The 21,409-nt window shown below is 39.4% G+C and overlaps 1 protein-coding gene across 1 annotated transcript in view; it reads left to right on the top strand.

Moving 5' to 3' along the window:
• Window positions 1-21,409, top strand: part of LOC126457128 (mediator of RNA polymerase II transcription subunit 12) — a 372,135-nt gene that overhangs the window by 249,176 nt on the left and 101,550 nt on the right. The window contains exons 30-31 of the mRNA XM_050093187.1: window positions 6,468-6,652; window positions 6,740-6,866. Coding sequence (XP_049949144.1) covers window positions 6,468-6,652; window positions 6,740-6,866 — 312 coding nt within the window. The remainder of the gene's footprint in view (window positions 1-6,467; window positions 6,653-6,739; window positions 6,867-21,409) is intronic.

Genomic DNA, 21,409 nt, shown 5'->3' with positions numbered 1-21,409 from the left:
TCCCAAAGGCACAGCTCAAGACGATGAAACACATTTTTATCTGGATAGCATCGATAAGGATATCTAGCAGCATATTGACTAGCTGCAACACCAGCCCGGTTCAGATGTACCAAGGACCAGAAGCATATCCACATATCCATCGTTTGTGTTTGCCATATGTCTTCCATACTGGTTTAGAGGTTTATAATGAGAAAATTTGATAAGCGTATGCATGTACATTGGAGTCTGTCATGAGCGTGTTACTCCGCCCGCAACTAGTCCTGCATGCTGTTCCACCTAATGCGCATCATCCCTGTGACAGATATCATTCCGCATGATTCATTCAGACACCGCTAATTATGAAATGTTCGGTTTAGAATTACACTGTTTCCCTAATGGTAATAGATGCGATGTTTCCACAATCCCATAGATAGAATAATAATAATAATAGTAATAATACAGATGCAATGTTTCCACAATCCCATAGATATAATAATAATAATAATAAGAGTTACAACTACTAGTTTATATAGGAGCACTCACTACACTAAATTTACACACTAGGCAGAGATCAGAGCCAACCAACACACAGAAGAAACCCACAAAACCAGCATGGCAACACAGGCTACAGATCAGAATAGAAAAACCGAGAAAAGACATTGGACAGCTAACACAATTTATAAGAAATGAAATGTCAGAAAAAAAATGAAATAGGTTAGGTAAAATCTCACAACAAGAAGCGATAGAGCAATTAGATGAAAAGAAGCAGAAATTACAAGCATTGGCCAAACGACTTAGAAGATACAAAAAAAGTGAAAATAGAAGGAAACAAAACCAAACATTCAACACAAACCAAAAGAAATTTTACCAGACAATAGACAACATACACATTAAAATAGACAATCCACCAAACATAACAGACATGGAACACTTCTGGAGCAACATATGGTCAAACCCGGTACAACATAACAGGCATGCACGGTGGATACAAGCAGAAACAGACACATACAAGATGATACCACAAATGCCTGAAGTGATAATTTTGCAACATGAAGTCACCCAAGCAATTAATTCTACTCACAACTGGAAAGCCCCTGGAAAAGATAAAATAGCAAATTTCTGGCTAAAGAAGTTCGCCTCAACACATTCACATCTAACTAAATTATTTAACAGTTACATTGCAGACCCATACACATTCCCTGATACACTTACACATGGAATAACTTATCTGAAACCTAAAGATCAAGCAGACACAGCAAACCCAGCTAAATATTGCCCCATAACATGCCTACCAACAATATACAAAATATTAACTTCAGTCATTACACAGAAATTAATGACACATACAACACAGAAAAAAAATATAAATGAAGAACAAAAAGGCTGTTGCAAAGGAGCATGAGGATGTAAAGAGCAACTGATAATAGATGCAGAGGTGACATATCAAGCTAAAACTAAACAAAGGTCGTTGCACTATGCATACATTGATTACCAAAAAGCTTTTGATAGTGTACCCCACTCATGGTTACTACAGATATTGGAAATATACAAAGTAGATCCTAAATTGATACAGTTCCTAAACATAATAATGAAAAATTGGAAAACCACACTTAATATCCAAACAAATTCAAATAATATCACATCACAGCCAATACAGATTAAGTGTGGAATATACCAAGGAGACTCATTAAGTCCTTTCTGGTTCTGCCTTGCTCTGAACCCACTATCCAACATGCTAAATAATACAAATTATGGATACAATATTACTGGAACATACCCACACAAAATCACACATTTGCTATACATGGATGATCTAAAACTACTGGCAGCAACAAATCAACAACTCAACCAATTACTAAAGATAACAGAAGTATTCAGCAATGATATAAATATGGCTTTTGAAACAGACAAATGTAAGAAAAATAGCATAGTCAAGGGAAAACACACTAAACAAGCAGATTACATGTTGGATAACCACAGGGACTGCATAGAAGCGATGGAAAAAACAGATGCCTATAAATATCTAGGATACAGACAAAAAATAGGAATAGATAATACAAATATTAAAGAAGAACTAAAAGAAAAATATAGACAAAGACTAACAAAAATACTGAAAACAGAATTGACAGCTAGAAACAAGACAAAAGCTGTAAATACTTATGCTATACCAATATTGACCTACTCATTTGGAATAGTGAAATGGAGTAACACAGACCTAGAAGCACTCAATACACTTACACGATCTCAATGCGACAAATATAGAATACATCACATACATTCAGCAACAGAAAGATTCACATTAAGCAGAAAGGAAGGAGGAAGGGGATTCATCGACATAAAAAACCTACATTATGGACAGGTAGACAATTTAACAATCGCACTTATTTCACATGCTAGCAAAGTTATGTTGAAATGAAAAGACGAAAGTGAAAAGGCTGGTCTTACACTGAATGTGAAGAAAACGAAAATTATGGCAACTACACCTACCAATTCATGGGATATAGCAGGAGAAACCATGGAGGTAGTGACCACATTCAGTTATCTCGGTTCCCAGATCTCTGCTGACTGTGACTGCAGCCATGAAATCGGGAGACACCTGTTGCTCGGTAGACAGGCGATGTCAAACCTTGACAAGGTTATAAGGTCCAGAGATATAACACTAGCAACAAAGATCCGTATTGTGAGGGCTATGGTCTTTCCAGTTGTGATGTATGGATGTGAGACCTGGACCATTAGAAAGGCTGAACGGCGAAGAATTGACTCCTTCGAATTGTGGTGTTGGAGGAAACTTCTTAGAGTTCCATGGATGACAAAGAGAACCAACAGATCAATATTGGAGCAAATTAAACCAGATTTCTCCCTGGAAGGTCTAATCTTAAAACAAAAGCTGACCTACTTTGGACACACAATGCGAAGGCATGCCTCGCTGGAAAAAACATTAATGCTGGGGAAGATTGAAGGAACTAGAAGAAGAGGACGTCAGAGGATGAGATGGATCGATGGCATCACAGAAGCAATGTGTTCCAACCTGGAAGGTCTACGGGAGAAAGTGCAAGACAGGAAAAAGTGGCGTGATTTGGTTCATAGGGTCATGAAGAGTCGGAACCAACTAAACGAATAGAGAGAGAGAGAGAGACAATTTAAGAAAATTCTTTCTAGAACGAGCAGAAACTAGCAAAATACACAAAACAATCACTCATATAAATACATCGGCTACACCACTGCAATTTCATAACCACTTCTACAACCCTTTAGATCACATAACATCAACAGATACGAAGAAAGTAAATTGGAAAAAGAAAACACTACATGGCAAGCATCCGTATCATCTAACACTGCCACACATCGATCAAGACGCATCCAACACATGGCTAAGAAAAAGCAATATATACAGTGAGACAGAACGATTCATGATTGCAATACAGGATCAAACAATAAACACCAGATATTACAGCAAGCATATTATTAAAGATCCCAATACCACAACAGATAAATGCAGACTTTGCAAACAACAAATAGAAACAGTAGATCACATCACAAGCGGATGTACAATACTAGCAAATACAGAATACTCCAGAAGACATGACAATGTAGCAAAAATAATACATCAACAGCTTGCCTTACAACATAAACTTATAAAACAACATGTTCCCACATACAAGTATGCACCACAAAATGTACTGGAGAATGATGAATACAAATTATACTGGAACAGACATTATAACAGATAAAACAACACCACATAACAAACCTGACATCATACTCACCAATAAAAAGAAGAAATTAACACAACTAATTGAAATATCCATACCAAATACAACAAATATACAAAAGAGAACAGGAGAAAAAATTGAAAAATACATCCAACTGGCTGAGGAAGTCAAGGACATGTGGCATCAGGATAAAGTTGACATTATACCAATTATACTATCAACTACAGGAGTCATACCACACAATATCCACCAGTACATCAACGCAATACAGCTACATCCAAACTTATATTTACAACTACAGAAATCTGTAATTATTGATACATGTTCAATTACCCGAAAGTTCCTAAATGCAATATAACATATACCGTACAGTTAAAAGGAAGTCACACTTGATCAAAGTCCGCGTCACTTTCCATTTTTGACCAGACGTAACATCTGAGAAAAGAAAGAAAGAAAGAATAATAATAATAATAATAGTAATAATAATGCATTGAGATACATACTAAACAGCATGCAGTTACCAGACTTGGTGTTGAAAGGCATTAGTGAGACTATGGTGATAACACATACAAATAATGACCGAGTTTGGATGTTATTCACAAAGCACGTTGTTAGTTCTACTGGTAACGTAAAGCCCTAATGAAATGTAATGAACCTGAACAAGGCAAGAATAATAGTTGGTACTAATCTATGGGACCATTGGAGGAGGTTACAAAGAAAACAGGTTTCACATATGAAGTGGTGTAAATAAGTTTAAGCCCACATGTGGAAAGGGCTTTTTTCAAAGCTGACTAATCTTCCATCTCTACGATTGTAGTATGTAAGTGCAAATGTTTTCTAGAGGACCCGCTGCAATCGCTGTTGATGATTAAGATGCCATATAGTGTACCACCTTGACTACATTTACCAAATAAAAAACATATGCCTCAAACCAGGATCGAACCATCGACCTCCTGCATGCTAACCCAAAACTCTATCCACTGCACCAACTGTACAGCACAACTAATATGTGCTGACAGAGGTAGTTACCATACATGTGGTTACAGTGTTGTCAGATTGCACTCTTTAACATCGTGCCAAATGTACTCACCGGACGAAATTGTGAGACTGGCATTTATGTATCACTGGCACGTGAGGAGTCACACTGCAAAGCCCGAGTGCACGAATTTTGCTTCATCCTCTCTCTCTCTCTCTCTCTCTCTCTCTCTCTCTCTGTGTGTGTGTGTGTGTGTGTGTGTGTGTGTGTGTGAATATTAAATAGCCGGTGGCTGTGGCCGAGCAGTTCTAGGCACTTCAGTCCGGAACCACGCAGCTGCTTCGGTTGCATGTTCGAATCCTGCCCCGTGCTTGGATTTGCGTAATGTCCTTAGGTTAGTTATGTTTACATATTTCTGAGTCAAGGGGACTGATGACCTCAGATGTTAAGTCCCATAGTGCATAGAGCCATTTGAACCAAGAATAAATGTAAATTTGAAAACAAGATTAATTGACATGTAGTACATTATATTATTCCATCTTTTCTGAGTGGAATGTAAATGGACACATTCAAATGGTTAACAGTACTATGTAAATTACAAATCATAATTAAGTTCACATAATTCAGTAAACTGTCTATTAAGTGGGAATGATTGATACAGCAATTTTAGAGTAAATATATTTCAGGAAAGTAACAGTTGTTTTCCAGTTCCTAGAGAACTTGACAAAAAATACTTCCTGAGGATTAATCTTTAATTCTCCAGTGAAGTATATGTTGTTATAAATTCTCTAATAGGTTAAAACTGTGCTTCATTGGGTATCAGCTGTAGATCCTTTCCTTTCTTAGATAATTCTCTTATGATTGAGGTAGCAAAACATACTTCATGGCCTGCTTCATAGGTGTAAAGAAGGAGAGAAGGACTAGAAACAATTGTAGAAAAGGTAAAAAGTAAGTGTAAAATACAACCAAATTGCCCAAATAGCCTCGTCAGCACGTGGAAAAACAAGCACCAAGTTTTGAGCCCCGATACAATTTTAATCTGTCATGAAGTTTAAATTCTCCAGGAACTCATATCATTCACTGTCAACACATATCCTTGCTGAGGGTTTGGGAAAATTATTCTCAAAGTAAAATAAGTATTTCAACTTTATAAGTAACAGAGTTGAAACTTAGTAACCCCTATCATCTGACTTCTCAGTATAAATTCAGTTTATATTCCTTCAAAAGTATCACCAGGCACAAATAGTATTGAAATTGTGGATGTCCATAAAGGAAACTTATAATTAGCGTTGTAAGGATGAAGGGTGTTATAGTCTGATCCATGAATGATGGCGGTTTGCACATGTCGAGGCATGGATGGGAACGATTACAAGCAACACTTGCTGTACACGCATGTGCTTGAAGGAAGCGTATATCCTGCAGATTATGTGTGTCACCCACTTATGCAGAATTTATCACTTACTATCACCATCAGCAATGATAGCTCACAACAAGTGAAATAGAAACTCACTAAACAATTCCTTACAATCACATTTAATGCTCGCATTAGCTACAGCATTCAGAGCAGAACACTACTGAATGCTCATTGGCTGTCAGAGTATGCGTGACATAGGTGCGCAGAACAAACCTAAACTCAACTGCCATCATTCGTGACTCCGACTATAATATAGTCCCAAAACACAACTGACCTGACTTTTTCCACATCCCACTAATTACTGATAGCTGGACTTGAAATGCAGTACAGCTGTTTTAATTAATTAATGGGTTTGTTACTTTCTTAATATGTGTGTTTCCTTCAGGAACGTCTAACGATTCTTGAAGATCCAAAGGGCAGAGCAATGATGCAAGGAGCCTTGCAGCTGAGATTCAGCCTTGTTGGTGGCATGTTTGATACAATCCAACGCAATACAACTGTTACAACAGACTGGGCAATTCTGCTTGTGCAGCTTATCAGCTATGGAATCATTGATCTGAATAATAATGCGTAAGATGTCAATGTTTTATTTTTACTGTTTTCAAATGTTTGCATTGTGTTTATTAGAAATTTCTCATGAATGTATTCAACTTATAGGGAACTGTTCACAACTGTTATTGACATGTTGGCAACACTTATCCATTCTACACTGGTATCAGACAACCAGTCTGAAAAAGATGAAAATCGAAAACACTATCAGAATCTAATGAAAAAACTAAAGAAGGTATGTATAAAATAAAGTGATGAGAAATGATTATTTTATATTCTCTTGTCTACTTTTCTGAATTTAAAGTGCTGGTAGACAGACACAATATATATTTTTCCCACGTGGAATGTTTCTTTCTATTATATATATATATATATATATATATATAAAACAAAAAGCCTGGATCACGTTCCATGTAAATACTAAACCTGAACAAAAAAGTGAAGCACCCAGAAGACATGGTAGGATGTCAATGTAACTTCTTTCATGTACACACTATGCGAATATTTAAATGATTATAGAGTTGCAATTCTCTGACAGGTAGAATGGCCATCAAAATGTTTGATTTTTGTGTTGCTACGAGGGTTGTTTTTTAAGTAAGGTCCGTTCGCGCGTATAGTCCCGTAGTTCGCGCGGACGCCGCAACAAGCCACCACGCCACTTGCCGGCATCCTTCCCATTCACACTGATGCAAGTTGCAGCTCTGTAGCTGACGTGTACACATCGCTGTGCTACTTTATAATGTTTATGATTATTGAATCGCCCGCCGCGTGTGAGATACGGTCAGTGATACGTTTTTTGACTGCGAGAAGCCTGTCAGCTGCAGAAATTCATCGTCAGTTAACAGAAGTTTATGGCTTGAATGCAATGAGTGAAGGTAAAGTGCGTCAATGGGTTAGAGAGCTTAAAAATGGCCATCAAAATGTCCATGACGAAGAACGCTCAGGCCGGCCCTCTGTGATCACTGATGATTTGGTGGCTGCAGTCGAAACAAAGATTCGTGAGGACAGAAGATTCACAATTTCCACTCTTTCTTTGGAATTTCCACAAGTTTCAAGATCGGTTTTGTACAAAATTGTGTCTGAAAACCTAAACTTTAAGAAACTGTGTTCTCGGTGGGTACCCAGACTCCTCACAGAGGACCACAAAGGGAAGAGATTTGCCACTTCATTGGACTTTTTGATTCGTTACGAGGAAGAAGTGGATGACATGTTGAGTCAAATTGTCACTGGAGATGAAACATTGGTATCCCATATCACTCCCGAAAGCAAGCGACAATTGATGGAATGGCAACACACAACCTCACCCGTCAAGGTCAAAGCCAAACAGACGCTGTCAAAGCGCAAGATTATGGCAACTGTGTTCGGGGACCGGCGCGGTGTTTTGCTAGTGGACTTTATGCCACAAGGAACGACAATCAACTCAGATGCCTACTGTGCAACTCTAAAGAAGCTTCGCAGAGCAATTCAAAACAAAAGGCGTGGCATGCTGACAAAAGGAGTTTTGCTCCTGCACGATAACGCTAGGCCTCACACCTCTCAAAAGACTCGGGATTTGATTGATTCTTTTGGCTTGGAAGTTTTGGACCATGCACCAAACAGCCCCGACCTTGCTCCTAGCGATTTTCACCTTTTCCGGTACCTGAAACACCATCTTGGTGGGCAGTGCTTCAATGACGACGATGAAGCGAAAGCGGCCGTGGACTCTTGGCTGTCGGAGCAGGCGGCCGAATTCTTTGAAGAGGGAATTAAAAACTTAGTTGTACGGTATGACAAGTGCTTAAATAAACAAGGCAACTATGTAGAAAAATAGGTAAAAGTGTGTAGAATCAGAAAATAAAAGTTTTTTTACAAAAGTATTTGTATCTTTTTTAAAAAATAAAAATGGCCCTTACTTAAAAAACAACCCTTGTACTACGCCTCTTAGGGTAAATAAGGGGCATGAACAGTGTCATATTTTGAGTGATCACTGTGAAGGACATGGAGGTGCTGTGTACTCACAGGGGTGGTTCGAGAACATTTTTTCATAAATCAATTTATCATATTTGGTGCCCCTCTTCGTCTGCCCCCCCCCCCCCCCCTCCCTCCCACCCGTTCCCTTTTCCCATTGTACACTTTTTCCAATAGCAGTTTTTGATATTAATTGTGATAAGCACTGTGTTCAAATTTGCACTTGGGCAACCCTGGCGCCCCTCTCACATTTGTGCCCCAAGCATCTACTACTAATTGTGACACATCCTATATAGATACCTTACAGTTATTACACCCCTGGTGCCCCCCTCAGCTAGTTGTCCCATGTGGCAGCTTGTGCTGCTTGGACTTTAAACGGAGCCTGTGTACTCATGTGAGACAACGTTATCAACACCTCATTGTGAGTTTCCATTTGGCCAGCTGGTTGAGCCACGCAAAATCCAGATTTGTGGGGCGTCCGGTTGTGACAGTGGCCCAGTGTTGGAGTGCATGGGAATGTGAGGGCATGCATGCTGATTGTCAAGGTTCCGTTCAACCGCATCTTACCATCACAAGGGAGAGTCATCATATTGTTCACCCAGCACATTGTAACCCCTTCGTGTCTGTTCCTTCCATTCAAGAACAAGTAATGGTCTCGCCAAAATATTCTGTGTTACCCCTACCACTAGTCAGAGACTGGTATTAACAGGACTAAGGAATTACTGTCCCAGGAGGCCATTAACACCACAAAATAAACAGTGGTTGTGTTTCGAGTGGTACCATAACAGGGAAACATAGACTGCAGATGTGAGACATCACATTCAGCAATGAACTGTGGTTCTGCACTACCCTGGATAGCCATCATTGGTGAATATGACGTTGACCGAGGAAGAAGTCCTATTTTTCCAGTGTTTTGGAGAGGCACAACAGTGTCAGTCCTAGCATCATGATGAAGTGAGCCATCGGGTATGACTTCAGGTCAGAGCTGGTAGTACTTGAGCAAATCTTGACAGCACAAAATGGACATCCTGTATCCTTATGTTACCCCCTTATGTAACAGAATTGTGTTGCCATTTTTCAGCAGGAGAATGTTCATCGATAGATACCTGTCTCTATGAACTGTCTGTGTGACATGAATGTATTCCCGTAACCAGCAAGATCCCAGATCTGTCCCCAATAGAACATGTGTGTATCCAGCTTAGACATCAACTCCATCCCTGTGTCAGTACCCAGGATATCAAGGACCAATTACAAAAGTGTCTCAGGAAAAAATACAAAATTGTTATGATGATGCATGCATCCAGGCCGGAGGGCATGCAGTATCATATTGATAAGTAAGCTTTTACTGCCAAGTTCTTTGTAAATTTGACTCAATTTTGTAATTGCTGAAATAGCATAACATACCTTCTCAATCCTCAACACCTTGTGAGTACTTTACATTTTTTTTATTTTTTTCAGGCAGTGTAACTGCCCACGCCCTTGGACTGTCTTGATGCACAGCAAGCAGGTTGTGCTGTATTAATCATGCAGTTTTATGTTCAGAAAAGACTAAACCAAACAGTTTCGCTTAGTGGTTAAGAGACTCAACTCACATTCATTGAGGCAGTGGTTCAAATATCCCTGTCCAACCACCCCGATTTAGGTTGTCTGTGGTTTCCCTAAATCATTTAAGACAAATATGAGGATAATTTGTTTGGTAAAGAACATGATCAGTTTGCCTTGTATCCTTTCCTAATCCAAGTTTGTATTGTTCTATCTTTAATGACCTCATCATTGATGGAATAGTAAACTCTAATATTCCTTCCTTGCTTAAAAAAAGTGATCACTTCTTTGTGAGACGTGTTAGAGTCATTGTTTGATTTGCTGTAACTTGACCTGTATTTGCTAAACAAATTTGGTAATTGTGTTCCATCCATTTATGCATTTCCCAAAATATTTTTGTTACTTTTCGTACCCAAATATGTTCTAGAACATTTTTGACATCATCAGTAGGGTGCTATTTTATTGAAATGTGAAAATAAACAGGTTTTATGATAAAATTCATGAGTGAAAATTTAGGCATAATAACATTACTTTCCTATAAAAACTCACAATCACATGCACAACCATACAAAACTAAACAGATCATCCAGTGCAACACAGGTAAGGAAGTTTCATGTATGTGATCCACAAATTAAACAGAACACATAGAAACAAACAGATCTACACACTAGAACTAAACACAATAAAACATTAAGAACGGTAGAAGTGGTTATAACACTCACTGGGTAAAAAAACTCAACAATAAAATACGCAAACGGATGAGGAAGGAACATGCCATATGATACACAAGACTGTACACAGGAGAACCCAACATTAAGACAACAACACACCTGTTTAAGTCAAAGGGAGAACAGGAGTCTACATGCGAAACTTATAGCACATGGTCATCTACAATAAAAAAAAATAAGCAACCTGTTAAAGAAACTGGTACTTCAGATATGATAGATACCTAACATGTAACAAGATGCAAGAAAAACTCTGAACACATGACACACTGCTACATTCCCGACAAATTGAGTATCTGTCAACTAATGTGTAACATATGTCAATCAGTAAATGTGTGGCACACATGTACAAAATTTAAAGTAAGTTATACTAAACATTTCAGCACCCTAAAAAGCAACAGCTCACATTCAAAATTTGCAGGCCACCCAGTTGCCCACTACCACAATCCAACAAAAATTGAAACAAATTTAAAAATATTTAAATCCAGTCACAGCCTACACGAAAGGTTTACCGTACAGGAAAGTTCTGCCCATGATGAGCAGTAGCAGCAGGAAAACATATTGTAAGTGATTACACCGCACTATGCAGTGGCTCATCGTTTAGCACATTAAATGAAAAGACTAGCCAAACGGTTAACAGAAAAAAGAGAGAGGTAGAATATGAGCACACATGTCCCCATGTGCGCACATATGCACACACGCATGCACTCACGCTCCCCCCCCCCCCCCCTTCCCACACACACACACACACACACACACACACACACACACGTGCACACATATGTGTGTTAATTAAATTGCAGCAAGGATTAATATAACTGATTTAGAGTATATACCATTGAGCAGTCCATATAGCGGAGATGCAGAGTCACAGATAGGAACAACAAAAAGACTGTCAGAAAGTGAGCTATCGGCCAACAAACCCTCTGTCAGAAATAGACAACATACACACATGCACACTCATGCAAACACATCTCACACACCCATGACCAGAGTGTCTGTCTACTGAGACCAGACTGCAAGCAGCATTGCATGATGGGAGAAGCAACAGGGTGGTGAGAGTAAGGAGATGGATAGTAGGGTAGGGGTGATGGATAATAAGTGCTGCTTGTGGGAGCAGACAGGGGGGGGGGGGGGGGGGGAGATACTGGAAAAGAGAGAAGTAAATGATTGACAAAGGTTGAGGCCAGGAGTTTTACAGGAATATAGGATATACTGCAGAAGGAGTTCACATCCAGAATCTCAAATGCCTCAGCTGGTTCAGATTCATCAATGACGTGTTCACAATCTGGATTGAGGATGTGGACACCCGATCCACATTCTCCCAGAACCTCAACACCTCTCCCAACTAGCTACCTTTCTCAATGTTGACCTCCACCTCAAGGATGGTTACATCAATACCTCTGTCCACATCAAACCTACCAACCACCAGCAATACCTGGACTCTGACAGCTGCCATCCATTCCATACCAAGAAGTCCCTTCCATACAGCCTAGCCAGCCATGGCTGTCACATCTGTAGTGACAAGCAGTCCCTCTTGAAATATACCGAGTGTTTCACTGAGGCATTCACAGACCATAATTTCCCCTCCCAACCTTGTAGAAAAAGAGATCTCCTATGCCTTATGTCTCCAGTCACCTACCACCTCCCAAAGTCCCACTGTCCAGCCATAGAGATGTATTCCCCTCGTGGCTCAGTAACAACCTGGACTGGTGCAGCTGAATCACTTCCTCTGCCAGGGTTTGTCATGCCCTTGTTCCCAACCCTCTTGCCTCATGGCTCATATCCCCGTAATAGACGTAGATGCAAGACCATACATCCTCCCACCACCATTTACTCCAGTCCAGTCACAAGCATCACCTGTCCCAGCAGAGGCAGGACTACCTGTGAAACTAGTCATGCGATGTACAAGCTAAGCTACAACCAATGCATTGCATTCTACATTGGCGTGACTACCAACAAGCTGTCTGTCCGACTGATAAACTGTAACCAAGAAACAGCTGGACCACCCTGCTGCTGAGCACACTGCCCAACATAATGACCTTCATTTCAGTGACTGCTTCACAGCCCATGCCATCTGGATCCTTGCCACCAACACCAGCTTCTCCGTGTTGCGCAGGTGGGAACTCTCCCTGCAGAATACCCTATGTTCCCGTAACCCTCCTGGCTTCCGTCTTCATAAGTCATTGTCCTAACCCATCTAGCCCCTACCTTGTTCCCGTCCTAGCACTACACAGCCCTCTATTCCAACAAAGCACTCACAGTCTATTTTACTTCTCTCCTTTTCTGCTACCCCCTCCCCCCACATGCCCTCCATTTAACTTCCCAATTGCACCTACCTGTCCTACTCTCTCTCCACCTCATCCCTGTCTGCTCCCACAAATATTGCACTTTACCATCCACTAACCCTACCCTTATATCCCTTCCCCAGCCCCCCTTCCCCCAGCCTCCTTACTCCCACCACCCAGTTGCTTCTCCCGTCATGCACTCCTGCTCGCAGTCTGGCCTCATTAGCTGTAGACTGTGGCCGTGTGTGTGTGTGTGTGTGTGTGTGTGTGTGTGTGTGTGTGTGTGGGCGCGTGTGCGCATGCGTGCGCGTGTGTTGGCAGAAAGCTCACTTCCCGACAGTCTTTTTGTTGTGCCTTTCTGTGACTCAGCATCTCTGCTATATGGTGAGTGGGAACTATCATTTTCGTAATACTGATACATTCCATCCCGGATTTTTTATTGGTTGATTTTGCCTGACAGCTATTCTTCCATCCTGTAACCCAGAGCTGTTTTCCTTTGTTACTATTTTCTAATGCATTCCTATACTCAGTGTCTGTCCTTCTTCCTTTTCTTCCTGTGATTCTCTTGTCACCTCACAAGCTGCACCACATACTGTACTTATGAGCCACACTGTACCTACTGTCTCTGTTGCAGATATCAGAGGGCTACAAGACCATGCCGATAGTTGGTGCAACATCTCATGTTCCACAGTACTCCCACCTGTATCATTAATCATATACCTTCAAATTGATCATTCTCATGTATTTTCACATGTTATTTCCTGGACCTTCTTGTACCACACGAACTTGATTCTCATCCTATCAACGCCTCCTCACCCCTCACCCATTCTCCTCTTTATTCCAGTTCACACCTTCTAACTTCACCTAATCTACTAGTCTTATCTGCCGTCCCCCTTCTTCACATATATCCACTCACAGACCTGCAACCCATGTTACTATCTTTTTATTTTTTTCTTTGGTCTCATTGTGTATTCATGCCAATTTCAGTTGGCGGACACCTTTCACTGTCAGCCTATTCCCTCAGATTTCATCTTGTTTCCCCCTTACTTCATCCATTTGATTTTTTTCGTGGTTGTTTCCCAAATGTTTGGATGTATTTTTGCGAATTTTCGCAGACATATTTCTACATTATTTATGTATTTTCATGCAATTTTATTCTCCACCTGGGTCCTTGTTCCTTCCATCTGCGTCAGTACAGAAAGTTTCCTTATCACTAGCCAGAACCCTGTCCACATACTGTTCCTGCGTTGTTGCTTGCCTCATGGAATCCAATCAAATTACCAATCTCCGAGTGCCCCCCTTTCTCCCACAATGACCTCCACCTTTTCAGATTTTGTCAGTCCTTAACCCTCACCAACATAATCCTGCAAAAACATACCAATCAGGCCCAACCCTTCTTACAATACCTCCTTTCCATGCGGAAAATTCTGCTATGCAATCTGAAATTCATGGATCCCATGTCACACATTGAAACTCTTGCCCTCCAAGAACTAGAGCAACATGCACTACGCCACTTCAAAAAAAGTCTCAGCCCTGTTCATTTCATACTCCCATCTTGGACTATCACTATCCATCACCTCTACAACATCCTCCAAACCCCCCCCCCCCCCCCTCCCCAAAAATCTCCTCATAGCTGACAAACTCTGCCTCACAGGCATGCTACATTTACCCCACCCTCAAAAACTCCTTCCCATTGCCATACAGAATCCAGAATCTAAACAGACCCGAAACACAGTCATGAACCTTTTGTCCAAAAACCTTAGCCCTGCAGAAGTATCAGTCCTTTACAAAGGCCTCACCTTTTGCCCTACTCCCAAGTTCAACCTTGCAGAACTTGTCAAAGACCACTCCTTCTCCTGGACCATAAAGTGCGAACACTTTTTTGCCCCCAACCTACCAATGAGACTCAACCAAAGACCAATGTTAAACCCTACTTGACTCAGTTCACTCCTCCACCCAACTGTGATCCACCCACATTGCCCCCCAGATCACCTCCTGTTAACTTCCCAGAATTTGTTGACCTCAAAACTTGCCTCAGCTTCATTCGCAGAAACAACTGCAATTGACCACCCAACAACTGATCCTGACCTTATAATCCTACCTGCTGACAAAGGATCACTTGGAAATAGGACTTCGGCACCTGTCTGATTCATCCACCTACATTTCCTGCCACAGTGACCCCATCCCAAGATATGCAACAGTATCTCCAGTCACTATTGCTTGCAGTCTGGCCTCAGTGGCAAGAGACTGTAGAAGTGTGTGTGTGTGTGTGTGTGTGTGTGTGTGTGTGTATAGCAACTACCCTTTTCCTATTATTGTTACATTCCATCCTGGATTTTCCATTGTTTGACTGTGCGATCCAGATGTTCGGGGATATTTGAGAAAATGACACTAGGACATAGGTTGAAATTATGCAGTAGATCCAGCAGGAGAACAGTCTAACATCAACTGGGATCATGCTTACAATATGAATATCAATGTTGTGTTTGAAAGTTCATTGGTTAAAGCTATGAGTGCTCATACTAAAAATAAAATCTTCACTATTTCTGCATCCATATCTGCAAGAGAGGAAAATGTACAAGGTGGCAGTGATAGCCATTTTAACAGAAAGTACTCTTAAAATATTCTTGTGCAACAAAATACATTAATAAAAATCTGATTTTGTTGGCTGACCATGTACTGTCACAAAAACATCAAGTTGCTGTGGATGACAATTTATCTGCTCAGTTAAATACGATCCTCCAAAGTCTTACCAATTAGTATGTAAGGTAAGGTTTGGAACAGATATAAAATGTTAAAAGACATATTGCTGTACACTGTAAGGCCTAATTTTCCACTTGTGAATTTTATTGTTAAGCATGTATTTTTAGATTCCAGGAAAACATTTATTATGCAACACATGCGTCTAAACATGTTTGGGCAAGAAAAGAAATGTAAAAAGATTTTTGTGGTTTGTGGAATGCAGTTGTGCAGTATTGATTGATAAATGGTTTACCATGCTTAAGTATTGGAATGCCATAAAAATAGTGCCAGAGGAATATAGTAAAAAACTGTAGTATTTGCTATGCTGACTCAAAGATCTCATCCAGAATATAATGCTTGCATCCAACAATGAAAATGCTAATTCTGCATGTTGATAACAATCATCCCTTCATATCAAGGCCAACTGCAGTAATCTGTGACATGATTTGGAATTACTCTTCTGGGAAACCCGTGTGACTCTTATTAGGGAAGTGTCTGATACAACATGTCGAATCTGGCCCCGAATTTTTTTATACAGGAAGAATGGGCTGAAAGAACCACAGTGTCAGAATTTTAGCTGCTAAGAGACACTGCAAGTATTTTTTTTAATGTTGAAATTTGCCAAATTCCTAGTTAGCTAGGCAGCTCGAGAAATGTACATCCTTACCATAGCTGTAGCAGACAATGCATGCGCAACATGGCAGTCACATATCTTTGATACATGGCACATCGGTGAACAGATACCATGGCACAAAGCGTTCATAATTTGTAAAGCGAATTTCAGTTTCCATTGATAGTTTCGCTGACACACCTGTTCACTGTTAGTATTCACTCGAATTTGCAGCTCATTCAATATCCATAATAATTAGCAGTTGCCTTTGTGGTATCACTAAGTGTTAACAATGGAGATAAAATCTGAATTAATTTTCTCTGTGATTTCTTGGTGTATGATTGAACGTAGCATCTGTCTTTGTGCATGTTTTGAAGTTTCGCGGTAAAGTGGAATCCAATTAATATTTTCAATCTTCCAAAGGTATAATATGAAGAATGGTATTCAGTCGAAATCACCCACTCCTACTGAAGACCTGCATGTGTGTTACTTATTACTTAATTTCTTGAACATTCATTCCAGTGACGTCAACATTTCATTAGAAATTGTGATAACATTAGAAGGAGCAAGAAAAGACTCAGTTCCATGACTTGTGGATCAAATGATAATTGTGCTAATTAAATTCCAGAACAAAAATAGAGCACCTTCCAAACCCAAAAGAAACATGTACAGCAATAGCTTTCAGTGACAAAGAAAAGACTTTAAATTTTTTGGTTAAATGAAGGAGAAAGAAAATGCTTAAACTTAAGCAGTGTGCAAAGCCGGTTTCATTTCATAAAATTGGAACATCAGTTTTATAAATGGAAGAAAGATTTACACAAACTCAGAAAAGTGAGAAAGAAAAGCTATTCAAAAGATTTAGAACTGCACATGAGAGTCAGTACACCATTAGTGAGAGAGATCTATGAGACTTGATGCTCTGTTGCAAGTGAAATGAACATTACTAATTTCCAGACTTCTTTGAAGTTGTTAAACAGATTCAGAAAAATAAGCTGCAAAATTATGAAGGTTACCCAAAGTTAATGTGTAGAGGAAATGTCATTAATTGTTGATACTGTAGAGAAATTCATAACTGACAGGAAGACATTGCTTCTCCTTTTCCCTAAAAGCTGCATATAAAGCCAGTCTGCCTGATTTCATGCAAACCACACTTTATCACTTCGAACCAAAAAAAGAGAGTCACTTGTGCAGTTGATGAGTACTATGACACATTCGTATACAGCAATTTTGGTGATAAGTGTCAGTGGATTACTGTTTTCTCAATATTATCTCTGTTTCCAGGAACATCTAGGCAACTTAGGAGAAAAAATTAAAAACCAAGATTGCTTACTTGTAAAAGTCTTTTAATTGACGTAGCAAAATCTGGAAAAATCAGGGAGAATAATTTTCAGTGTTACATTCAAAGTGTCTTCTTAACTTTTGCAGATAATAATTCCTTGCTGTTGTTGGACTCTTGGCCTGAACATATGACACCTCTGTCTTTAGCAGGATAATGAAACAACTGTCAATATAATTCAGATATTCTACCCAAAACCAATAGTGTGATTCAGACTCTTGAAAAAATACATTTTTCACCAGTTTAATGCAATTTTCAGATCATTGTTGGACAGTATAATTTCCAGTAGCTCTTTGTCTTTAAGGCCTTTCAGTGGAACAGTATTGTTTAACTTCAATCATATCTGCAGTATCAGTTTGCAGAAACGACAAATTATAGTCCTGCTGTGTGGAAGTTGTTTGTAATGTAACATCATACACTGCCTTGATTTTCTTTCCTCTGCTAGTCGCTGTTGTAACAATTACATCTCCAGCAGTTTAGCTGTTACATGAACTGCGAGTTATTAGAAAAACTAATGAAGTGGTATGATTTAAATGGTTAAAATTTGCTTGTGTGCACTTTGAACTTCATGCTATATGGTGCTACATCCTCTTTTCACAGCTCAATCTACTTATTCACTGATTTGAGTGCTAGGCAAGAAGGGCTGTACAAGCCACTGCTATAAGAGGCTCTTTGTATGGCAAAAATGAGTAACTTTAAATTTTAAAAAAATACTTGCAGTGCACCTTAGCAGCTAAAATTTTGGCAGTGCACTTCTTTCAGTGTGTTCTATCTGCGTGAAAATTTTCAGGATGTGTTTTGAAATGTCGGAATGGACCACCATGGCATTTTTAGTGTGATGACTTGGAAGACTTATGCAGAGAGTCAAACAGTTGAAGTATAATATTGAGGGACAAATTAATGTGGTATAGGGCAGAAATTGATCAGTAGTTTGTATGAAATATTGTCACGATATAACCTGACCTTTACAATAGTTCATGTTATGCACTAACTACCAACGATTTCTTTTGGAAGTCTGTGAAAGGTTTGTCTACTAACAACTTGAGCAGGCTAGAATTGTTATTGAAATCCTAGCAAGGATTAATTTAACTGATTGGGGTACATCCTGTTGTGCAATCCAGATAGTCATGCCACTCATCTTTTAGTATTTGTGAAGTAACTGTAATGATGGAAACCTTTGTGTAGAACAATACAGATGGGCTACTCACATACTTACATTGCAGGCTGAGTGGGGAGTTAGTGTTTGCAACTCTCTTGATTGGAATGCTTTATGCCTCGCACAAAGAGGAACTGACTGTTAAGTGACAATATTGGCTTGAAACTTGAGAGGGTTATGAGGTGAGTTTGTGGTGGCTTTTCGGTCCCATGATCAATATATGGACTGATGATTTAGACTTAAAGGCACTCGGGACTTGGCTGAGACTAGTGTGAACATTGCTCTACAAATGTTTAACACTATTTGTGTATCTCAACAGACTCTTTAGACCCAGGTAGATTATTGTACCAAGGGTGGGATTGATAGGAGCCTATTCCCACATTCACGTTCCTTTATTGCCAAGTGCATGTTTCTTGGGTAAGTATATTTTGGCTTGGGGGGAAAGAACGTTGGGTGAAGCGGAATGCGGAAACTCAGACAATGGCTTTAGTCCGTGGGGCCAATCTAGCCATTTTTGCACCTGCACCTGCTAAGTAAACAGTAATGTGAATCTCAAGACAAGTGTCTTATTACAAAGGGGCAGAGGAGGGAAGCAATTCAAGTATAGGCTTCATTGTGGATAAGAAAATTAAAAATAATATTACAGACAGAATAACAATATTTGTGTTAATGATAAAAGATATTTCATGGAAATTATTCATTTACACTGGTGTGCAAAATATAAGAATGAAAGTAATTTTTATCAAATATTATTCACAGTTGTGAATGTGAACAACCATCAGCTGTAGAGTGGAATGACAACAATGAAAATTTTTTTTGTACTGAGACTTGATCCTGAATTTCCCACTTATTGTGAGCAGTTGTCTTACCATGATGTAGCTATGGTTGTCCATACAACTGCAGATACATTTCACATATTTCATAACAGCTGCAGTCACCACAGTGCCTGTTCTTTCAGACATGTCCAGAGAAACATTGCATCATACTTCTGAGCAACACTGGTACTGTAGTATCATGTATACATAAAGTAACTTTTGTATGATGTGTCACTGTGAAAGTAACATAGCTCAGTGGAACTTGGACTATATGTGGAAAGAAGTGCTACTTTATAGTACAGAAGGTAACTGAAAAAAGTATGCAGTGACACAAACAGATATGTCACTTTTATTTGAAGACAATAATTACACTGAAGTCATTGCAGTTTATGATGGTCCACTGAACATTACAAAATGTGTGATACAGTTCTTAATAGGGTGTGTGATCACTATGGGTATCAGGGAATGCTCTGAAGTGTACTCCTGTACTGGCCACAGGGTTGGCAATGAGTTCTTTTGGTAGGGTGTTCCTTTTCTCCACCAGCATGGCTGACAACTGCTGGATGGTTATTGGTACATGTGGGTATGCTGAAATGCATCTCCCCAACAACTACTGCATGTGCTCAATGGGATTTAAGTCAGGGGAATGGGCAAGCCAGTCCAATAGTCGAATAGTCTCTCATTCTAAGAGCTCCTCCACTGGTTCTGTTCAGCGTTATTGTGAACTGCCATCCATAAAAATACGCTGGTAAAGGAATGGGACACCCTACTACAAGAAAGCCTTACCAAGATTGTGGCCAGCATGGGAGGATGTTACAAAGCATGCATTGCTGTCCATGGTGATCACACACCCTACTGAGAACCGTGTCCCGCCTTTAGTAATTTCCATCATGACGACTTCAATGTAATTAGTGTCTTTGAATAAAAGTGACATTTCTGTTCGTCTCATTGCATGGGTTACCTTCTGTGCTACACTGTAGCAGTTCTTCTGTGTATGGCCCAAGTTACCTCGCGTTACATTACACATCATGTGAACGTTACTTTCATCCTTAAGTTTTACACACCTGAATAAAATCACCGGTCTATTTGTATTCTCTTTAGAAGGCACAAGACTTGTGAAGAGTTACAGAAACTGATAAATGACAGTAAAATTCTCTGTTAGATTGTTGTTGTTGTTTTATTGTTGTATCTAGGACAGTGGAGCCTATAATGGATATTTTTAATGCAAAAGTGTGAAAAATGTAAATAATGATTCTTCAAGGGCAAAATTTTGGTATATTTGCAAAAATGGTAGAGGTCTTACATAAGTAGAATTTGTAGAGAGCATAACTCATTCTTCTAGTAGTAAACAAGGACTTGCTAAGACCTACATAAAACTAAAATTGAGATCATATTAAAAAAACAAAGATTCTGTGACTTACCAACGAGAAAGCGCTGGTAGATAGACACAATAAATGTGTTTTTTATTGTGTATCTACCAGCGCTTTCTCGTTTGGTAAGTCACAGCATCTCTTTTTTTTAATATATTTTTCCCACGTGGAATGTTTCTTTCTATTATATAAAAATTAAATCAATTATATTTAGTCAAAAAATGAATAAATAAAGAAATTATTTAGG

The sequence above is a fragment of the Schistocerca serialis genome, chromosome 2, assembly GCF_023864345.2.
Source record: "Schistocerca serialis cubense isolate TAMUIC-IGC-003099 chromosome 2, iqSchSeri2.2, whole genome shotgun sequence".
Lineage (NCBI taxonomy): Eukaryota > Metazoa > Arthropoda > Insecta > Orthoptera > Acrididae > Schistocerca > Schistocerca serialis.
This window is presented reverse-complemented; position numbering and strand designations above follow the sequence as displayed.